The sequence below is a fragment of the Sinocyclocheilus anshuiensis genome, unplaced genomic scaffold, assembly GCF_001515605.1.
Source record: "Sinocyclocheilus anshuiensis isolate Anshui unplaced genomic scaffold, SAMN03320099.WGS_v1.1 scaffold60, whole genome shotgun sequence".
In the NCBI taxonomy this organism is placed as follows: Eukaryota; Metazoa; Chordata; class Actinopteri; order Cypriniformes; family Cyprinidae; genus Sinocyclocheilus; species Sinocyclocheilus anshuiensis.
In genome coordinates, this window is record NW_015554068.1 from 709,857 (window position 1) to 719,464 (window position 9,608).

A 9,608-nucleotide genomic window follows, 5' to 3' on the forward strand; every position below is an offset into this window, starting at 1 on the left:
CGCATCCAGACCTCTGGAAACTTCATGTCTGGTCCCTGGACGGGACACAGAGGTTCTAGGTGACCTACCCCAAGAGGTAATTTACACCATCACTTCGGCGAGAGCACCATCTACGAGACACGCTTATGCCTTGAAGTGGAACCTGTTTGTCGAGTGGTGTTCTTCTCACCGAGAAGACCCCCGGAGATGCCCGATCAGGTCGTGCTTTCCTTTTTGCAGCAAGGGTTGGAGCGAAGGCTGTCTCCCTCCACCCTTAAAGTCTATGTCGCTGCGATTGCTGCTAACCATGACCCCGTGGAATGAAAGTCGGTAGGGAAGCATGATCTGGTCATCAGGTTCCTTAGGGGGGCCAGAAGGTTAAATCCTCCCCGGCCCTCCTCTATACCCTCTTGGGACCTGTCTCTGGTGCTTAAAACACGACAGCAGGGCCCATTTGAGCCTTTGCAGTCAGTCGGGCTAAAGTTTCTTTCAATGAAAACTCTGCTCCTGCTTGCACTGGCCTCCATCAAGAGGGTAGGGGACCCTCTACATTTGTAGAGCTGCGGGCTGGGCGACCCCCAACACGTTCGCTAGATTCTATAGCCTTCGTGTTGAGCTGGTATCCCCCTGTGTTCTCACCTCTAACGGGTAGAGGCACTGAGAGGCCCTGGTTAGTGTTGGCTTGCTAAAACTGCTCCAGAGTGTCCGTACTGTAGGCCCTGTCGAGCTCCTCCGTCCCCGCGGCAGCAAGACGTGGCGGAATGTCCGGCGCCAAGCCCTCACTCGATGAATCCGTGAGAACCGGTAGAGGGCTGGGTTCCATATGTAGAGGCCTAAGTGGATCCCATATGTGTAAAGTCCACGGTATAGCCTCAGAACCCGTGTTTCCCCGGTAGACTTCTGCCATTCCATGAGGGTTACAATCACCTCCAATTTTCCATATGCACCTAAACGGATGTTCATATGTGTATTTGCTTCCGAAACCTCCTTCAGGAAGGAGGGGGCTTCCGCAGCATCCCTGTTCCAAGTGGAATGGGTACGTTTTCCCAGTGTTATCCAATCTTACTGAGTGGGTAGTGCAACGACAACAGTGACTGGTCTTCTTGTTGTGAGCCCCGTCCTACACCAAAAAGGGGCGCAGGAGGCTCGCACAGGACACTGGAAGGGGCAGCATCCATGGCGCTTTGGTAGGGAATCCCAATTTGTATTTTAGCTTTATGCTAAGCTAAAATACTATTTCTGTATTTTTAGCTAAACTTTCTATACAAAAGAAAAGAGCCTTAAAAACCCTATTCTTTATAATAAGTGTTGTTTTGTTACAGTAAAATGTCTAAAAATCCTTCAACTAGATATATTTGATTGAGTAGCAAATGGGTTCAGATGAGTCTGCTAGTCACTCTTAAGCATTGGACGAAGGCAAATTTTAAATGTAAAGTTAGTACCATCTCTTTCGTTCTCTCCTTTCTAGTGGCCAGAACGTGGGCTTTGCAAGCCAGCCTAAGATTCCTCGTACCCCTGACAGTGACGCAGGCAGTGCTGGCAGGTCTCGTCTGCTACCACTGGCCCCCCAGTTCTCGAACAGTGAACCCCAGCAGAGCTGCAGCAGACCCGGTTCGTCAGGGGGCTCCGGCGGGCGGCCCAGTCAACAGAGTGAGTATTTCACTCGACTTATCCATCAAAACTGACACTCTCAACAAATCTTGTATGTATTTATCTTATCTATGGGATCACACACCAATCCCACCCATGTTTGAAGACTAACCTTGTGAAATTGAAATCTGATGCTTGATTGACATTTTGTATGTGTGCAGTTTAAGTACATACGCCTTTATTATATACTTTTATTCCCATGTGTACCATATGTTGTGTGTAATAATTGTGGGCTCTTATTCACCATGGCAGGCCTTTCCATACAGTGATTTTACTACAGTTAACGACTGTCATTAGCTGTTCTGGTTCAGATTATTCTGTAAGTCCTTAACAGGTGCATTAATGATTCTTTTAGTAATTTATAAAATGTGTTTCTGACACCCAAAAAACTAAATAGAGCTAATAAGCAAAAAATAATAAATAAATAAAATTCCATTAGTTAAAGGTACAATATGTAAGTTTTCACCGCTAGAGGGCACGTATTCAAAACCAACAAAGAAACAAAGGCGTAGTTTGATGATGCCGTGACTGAGTGTGTAATCATGGGAGTTGTCATCTTCATCCCCACAGCCGAAGCAATCCGACGGGACTCGGGCAGAAATCATTTTCATGGATGAGCTAATGTATTCAAAATTTATTAACATCGTAGTATGAAGCAGAGTGAGGCGGAAAGTCGTCGAAGCGAAACGAGGCCGCTGAAGCAATTGCTAATGAGAGACGAATGTGATACTCTCCAAAATGGCACCAGGGTGACACGGGAAATTGTTGAATAAAGTCGTTATTTTTGATTTTTTTGCACACACAAAGTATTCTCGTAGCTTTATAACATTATGGTTGAACCACTGATGGCACATGGATTATTTTAACGATCTCCTTGCTACGTTTCTGAGCCTTGATCGTGTAAGGATCCTTGCTGTCTATGGGAGGGTCAGAGAGCTGTCAGAATGCATCAAAAATCTCTTAATGTGTGGTCCGAAGATGACCGAAGGTCTTACAGGTTTGGAATGACATGAGGGTGAGTAATTAATGACAGAATTTTAATTTTTGGGTGAACTATCCCTTTAAGATATGATGTTAAATTAGAATTTTTCGCAAATTCATATTATAGAAGCAAATCTTAACTTGATTTGGGATTCATATCCTATCTTACAAAATCCTATCTTATCTCTAGTTAGGAAATCTTAAATTGCATCATCAAGTTCGACAATCCACTCTCAGGTCTGTTACCAAGCAACCAACACTGCGCTAGCTGCTGATGAGGTAAACTAAATAATAAAAGCTATTCACTTTGAAAATCTCCTTTTGCAAAAGAACTGCACTACAACCGGTAATACTCAGTGATGCTTTGGTTGGTCTCTGAGATGCTGGTTGCAGTTCCTGTGCTAACTGTAATATCATGTTGCACGGCAGTCTGTAATTACTTATAAGTGTTTTGTCATCAAAATGTAACACATCTTCAGGGTCCTCCAAGAGTCTTTCTACCATTAAAAATCTCCGTTCTTCATTTTCAATTATTAATAAATGTAATGCCATTGTTGGACAGTGCAACTGTAAGCGGTTTTTCCGTTAGCTTTTAAATAATTATGAAGTTAGGACAGCTGTGGGGTTGCCCTAAAGTTAAGACAGTTTTTTAGGATTTTTTGTCAAGTTAGGAGGTTTTTGTATATCACATCAAACCGTGCAAATTATTATTATTGTTATACTTTGTTTTCAAATTATTTATGTTAACATCAGCATTGCGTGACTATGAGTATAGTGTGTATTAATTAGCGCGTGATTTCAGTTTCTGCACAGTCTAATCTCTAATTGTCATACCATTCGAATTTCATATTAAGAAATTCTTTTAACCCAAAAAGCAAACTATTCTCCCTTCGAACTGGTTGTCTTTAAAATACAAATCTTGTGTAATCCCAGGCTATCTGTAATCAGATGCACATTTAAAACTGGAATATAATTTAATTTCATTCACATGTGTTTCATAAACACATAATCCTTTCTGGATTACAATAGTCCATCAAAATGATAAAATTAATTATTGTAGCTGCTGTGAGAAAAGGCTATAAACGATCTGCCACCTGCAGGATCCTCACATGCGATAGTCAAGTAGCCGGGACAACTTCTTTATGTTTACAGACGTGACATCTCGAATTTCCCGCGAAAACCTACCCGTACACTCAAATTAGAAAACATTATTATAAGCTTACCGTTGTGAATCGAGCTAAAGTAAGACGATAGTTTTGAACATTGGCTGGTCATGTACTTGCTCAAATATTGATTTCGGATCATTTTTAACCAAAAAAAGTTACGGACTGCAGCTTTAAGATAAGATAACGCACTTAGGAAATGCTGTTCTGTAATAGCTTTTGCCCTAAATGTGGTCCTAACTGAAATTACCATGGTTGCCAAACTGATAAGATAAGATTTTAAAGTTAGGATCTTTCTGCAATACGCCCCCAGAACAATAAATACAAATTGATAAATAAATCAATTTAAAATAATACTTATAAAAGTACTTTTTAGACGCAAAATAAATGTAATCCAGTAATGGTCCTTAACAGTACATTAAATAATTAATACTTAATAAAAAAAAGCTAAACAATAGAAAATGCAGTAACATTTCATATATTTAATTTTATATACAATCCATATATAAGCAATATCACACGAGTAGACGTGAGATATGACTGTATATCGGCATGGCTGTGATTCGGCCGTAGGTAATCACAGTGTGCCGATATACAGCCATAACGCACGGCTACTCATGTGATATTGCATTTATACAACAGTTCGATGGCACGAGTGTGTAAATACATAAAATAACAACAGAGTGTCTTTAAAAGCCCTCTTTCGTGCAGAACTACTTCCTTCTGCCATGGATTCAAATCAAAGTTTGACAGTTGAACAGCTGAGCCCAAGCCTCTGTTACTAATTCCAAAACATCACTTTAGATCTATTATTACGTACTAAATAGTTGTTTAGTACTATTACTACGCTTATTGTATTACTGTATTAAAAGCAGTGTATTATGTATAGTAGATATTGTAAGAGAGAGAGATGGACTGAGCGAGTGTGATTACCTGCATCTGATACAGCATTCATTCTTCAGATCAGTCTCATATCACAATAAACATTAGTTTGAATATCTGCTGAGAAAAGCGTTATCTTTGTCGTAACATTAATATCCTTTCATCTGTTAAGGATGATTTTGCTGCTCAGTGCATTTGTTCGCTGCATCAAGCTGTTGTTGAAACTAAAAATAACTTCCATTTATAGCCTTTATTTTTCAAAGTAAAAGTCTTTACTGCTGACTCACTCATAAAAACAGTGTCTTGTCACCATCTAATGGCGGAACAATGTAACTAAAATCACCATCACGAACAGGCACCGTTTCTCAATACTAAACACTATTATTAAAGGGGACATAACACACACAGTTTCACCCAATCTCATGTTGATCTTGAGTACCTATAGAGTAGTATAGCATCGTTCATAGCCCCAAAGAGTCTTTAGTTTTATCATATTTATAAAAGAAAAATACAGCTTTCCGATTCTCTCCGAAAACAGCCGAGCTCCAGGAGGCGGGTGTCGTGGGAGGAGCTAAAGTGACTAGCACTTGCCCGATTGCCAACAAAACACAGACATTTGACGCCGTTTCACTTACCGTCTGCAGTTCTGAATCATGTCTGGGATCTTTTATAGCTGGGACCGTTCCATCTTCCAGTAGCAAACGATGTGCAAATCCAGTGCCGAACTGGGCCTTGTTTATTAAACGTTCGTCAACAAACACACTTGTGAAACTCCGTTGCTGCCACGGAAAAACAAACTGTATCCACTGTTTACATAATGCTGGGTTCTTTAGGAAGCTGAACAAAGTTATCTTTCCCTTACAACCAAAAACACACTGCTTTGGATTGGAGACATTCTTCCCGAGCAAGTCCCGTGCAGCGCTGTCGCCGGATGAAGCGCATTGATGGGCGCGATCTCGCTCTTGCTCTGGTCGATGCATGCGCGTTCTTCCGGGAGAAATGCCCATATAAGGAGTTCCACCCTCGTCTCATTAAGAGCCACGATCAAAAAAAAAACTCTCAGAAACTTGTACGAACCCGGAAGTAAGATTTTTGGCACAGAAATACTCTGTCATACGTCCAAATTGGTATATCGGCATGGCTGTGATTCGGCCGTAGGTAATCACAGTGTGCCGATATACAGCCATAACGCACGGCTACTCATGTGATATTGCATTTATACAACAGTTCGATGGCACGAGTGTGTAAATACATAAAATAACAACAGAGTGTCTTTAAAAGCCCTCTTTCGTGCAGAACTACTTCCTTCTGCCATGGATTCAAATCAAAGTTTGACAGTTGAACAGCTGAGCCCAAGCCTCTGTTACTAATTCCAAAACATCACTTTAGATCTATTATTACGTACTAAATAGTTGTTTAGTACTATTACTACGCTTATTGTATTACTGTATTAAAAGCAGTGTATTATGTATAGTAGATATTGTAAGAGAGAGAGATGGACTGAGCGAGTGTGATTACCTGCATCTGATACAGCATTCATTCTTCAGATCAGTCTCATATCACAATAAACATTAGTTTGAATATCTGCTGAGAAAAGCGTTATCTTTGTCGTAACATTAATATCCTTTCATCTGTTAAGGATGATTTTGCTGCTCAGTGCATTTGTTCGCTGCATCAAGCTGTTGTTGAAACTAAAAATAACTTCCATTTATAGCCTTTATTTTTCAAAGTAAAAGTCTTTACTGCTGACTCACTCATAAAAACAGTGTCTTGTCACCATCTAATGGCGGAACAATGTAACTAAAATCACCATCACGAACAGGCACCGTTTCTCAATACTAAACACTATTATTAAAGGGGACATAACACACACAGTTTCACCCAATCTCATGTTGATCTTGAGTACCTATAGAGTAGTATAGCATCGTTCATAGCCCCAAAGAGTCTTTAGTTTTATCATATTTATAAAAGAAAAATACAGCTTTCCGATTCTCTCCGAAAACAGCCGAGCTCCAGGAGGCGGGTGTCGTGGGAGGAGCTAAAGTGACTAGCACTTGCCCGATTGCCAACAAAACACAGACATTTGACGCCGTTTCACTTACCGTCTGCAGTTCTGAATCATGTCTGGGATCTTTTATAGCTGGGACCGTTCCATCTTCCAGTAGCAAACGATGTGCAAATCCAGTGCCGAACTGGGCCTTGTTTATTAAACGTTCGTCAACAAACACACTTACAAAACCCCGTTGCTGCCCCGGAAAAACAAACTGCATCCACCGTTCACGTAACGCTGAGTTCTTTGGTAAGCTGAACAAGGTTATCTTTCCTTTAAAGCCAAAAACACACTTCTTTAGAGACATTCTTCTCGAGCGAGTCCCGTTCATTGCAGCCGAATGAAGCGCGTTGATGGGCGTGCTCTTGCTCTCGCTCTGGTCGATGTGTGTGCACGGGCGCGCTCTTCCGGGAGAAATGCCTATACAAGGAGTTCCACCCTTCATTACATCACGAAGAGCCAAGCTCGAAAAAAAACTCTCCGAAACTTGTACAAAACCGGAAGGAGTATATTTGACACAGAAATACTCCGTTCTACATTCATATCATTTTTTGAAACTTTCCATCACGAACAGGCACCGTTTCTCAATACTAAACACTATTATTAAAGGGGACATAACACACACAGTTTCACCCAATCTCATGTTGTACTTTGGCTCTGTTTAGCATGAAAATCCAACTCTTTAACATTGTAAATAACTCAACATGCATGAAATAGCATTAGACCTCCCCTTTAAATACTATTATTTATATAAAATTATTTATTGAATAATAATATTTAATAAACAACAACAACAGCCATCAAAAAAGTTGCTAGGCAATTCAGTGAAACGTACAAAGGCAGCGCTCTGATATACAGGATTGAGATTACATAAACATGAGATTTTGCTAAAACTATCTTCTCTGAAACAAATAATAGATTAATGACATCAAAGACTGCCCGTTAGATTTACCCAAAACAAATTACATCTCATGTTTAACCACTACAGAGACATCAGAGCCAGCGGTAAATTCCAGAAGATCTGGCCGAGGTGAGGCGCTCTCGGGCGGCTTCATGAGCGCAGAACAGCCGCTGACCATCTGGAGCTCACAGCTCCGAAAACATCGAAGCAAATTTTCAAATAGACGTTATCTTTATTGACAAACTGCATATTTGAAATATAAACAAGTACATCCTTGCCTGTTGCTCACTGGCTCTGAATACACACAGACAAACCATGGGTCACAGGAGGGGTGGGATGTTGATCAGTACTGGCTTGGGGGACGCGATAACACACGGCCCTCTCTCACAATATATTGCTTTACAGATCTAGCACTTTTGCCACTCAGAAATGTTCATGCAATCATGCTGCACGTATCATAAGTTCCGCAATCCAGCGCGGTTAGCGCTCACACTCACTGATCTATATATAACTGAACCGCACTCTGGCCCACCTCTTCCAACCGAGCCAGGGCACTGTTAAGATTGCCTAGTGTGAGTACACCCTTATTATCCCGCATCCCGCACACACGAGTCTCTACCCGCCCGCACCCGCACGCAATAGTGCAGGTCTCTACTCGGAAGGCGCCTGTTATAATGTTATGATATTTAATTTGATTACATATAAGTTGAGATTCACAAGAAATATTTTAACTGCTACTATGTAAAAGGAATACTGCTGTAAAAAAAGCACCTTATTTGTTTAAAGTGTTTGCAAATAAAATGTTATTGCACTTGTTCATATAGCAGTACTTTTAAATGAAAAAGTGTACAATACACTACTTTTGAATGCATTATAAAATGTTGTGCATAATGTGATTAATCGCAGACAATCATGTGATTAATCGCAATTAAAAATGTTAATCGTTGCCCAGCACTAATATATATATATATATAAACCCGCGGCAACAGTGATAAAGTAGCCCAATTCCATGGGGGAACCGCAGACATTGCAACACTGAGACGGATACAGCGGACACGAGCGCTGTCTCGGCCCGACCACAACAGCTTGACGTTGTCTAATTTGGCACGGTCTCCCTGCTGCACTAATAGTATAAGTCTTTCCTCTGTGTATACATATCCTTACAAGTACAATTTTAGCTGTATTATTTGTGTCTCCTTCAAAAATCGCTCTTGAGAAATTTTATGTTTATAAACATAACATTTTTTTTTTTGTAACGCTGAGGAACAAAACACTATTGTTCGGAGACGCAGCAGTCCTGCTGTTTGTTCTATTTTCTTTCTGACGGAGTAAAACGGAATTTTGTGTCTGAAAGTTACTCTGCAAGTTGTTGTTTATTGTACATTTGCGATCGTGCAGATATTTGAAAAAAAAAAAAACAGGACTCTTGTTTGTGTGATAGGCTAAGTCCTATGTTATAAAAACAGAAACTCATTAAATTGCTATTTTTTTTTTATTTAAAATAATTTTGATGACATTTCTTCCCCACTATGTGTAATGACAGTAAGATGAGAGAGAGTGCTCAAAACTCATCAGATGATCTCATAATTTAGTGGAACATTAATATAGTAATATAGAACCATCCTCTGTAAAGAAATGAGGTGTGAGCATTTGAGAAATTATCATTGTCTTTCTAAATGTGCACTCTTTGGGGCTAAAGGCTTAATGGAGCTGTTTAAAGTAGCCATGTGATAACAAACCAATCGGTGCAGACGCGATTCAATACGTGTGTCCTTCTTCTATGTGAAATAATCATAAATAACAGTTTATGCTGTTTGGTTGTGGCCTCGAATGTCGTAGTTGTAAGCTGTAGTCCCGGCTGGCCCGTTTAGATCTTGCGTGCGCAGTGGAAATGTGGCTAATAATTTCTGAATTCTGACTGGCATATAACGAACAAATCAAACAAAAGTAAACGGGCAAAGGCGGGGCCCCCTACAAGGCGGGGCCCATGGGCTGCAGCCCA

The 9,608-nt window shown here is 40.5% G+C and overlaps 1 protein-coding gene across 1 annotated transcript in view; it reads left to right on the top strand.

Moving 5' to 3' along the window:
- Positions 1–9,608, top strand: part of armc9 (armadillo repeat containing 9) — a 58,282-nt gene that overhangs the window by 41,274 nt on the left and 7,400 nt on the right. Inside the window, exon 24 of the mRNA XM_016460618.1 lies at positions 1,448–1,629. Coding sequence (XP_016316104.1) covers positions 1,448–1,629 — 182 coding nt within the window. The remainder of the gene's footprint in view (positions 1–1,447; positions 1,630–9,608) is intronic.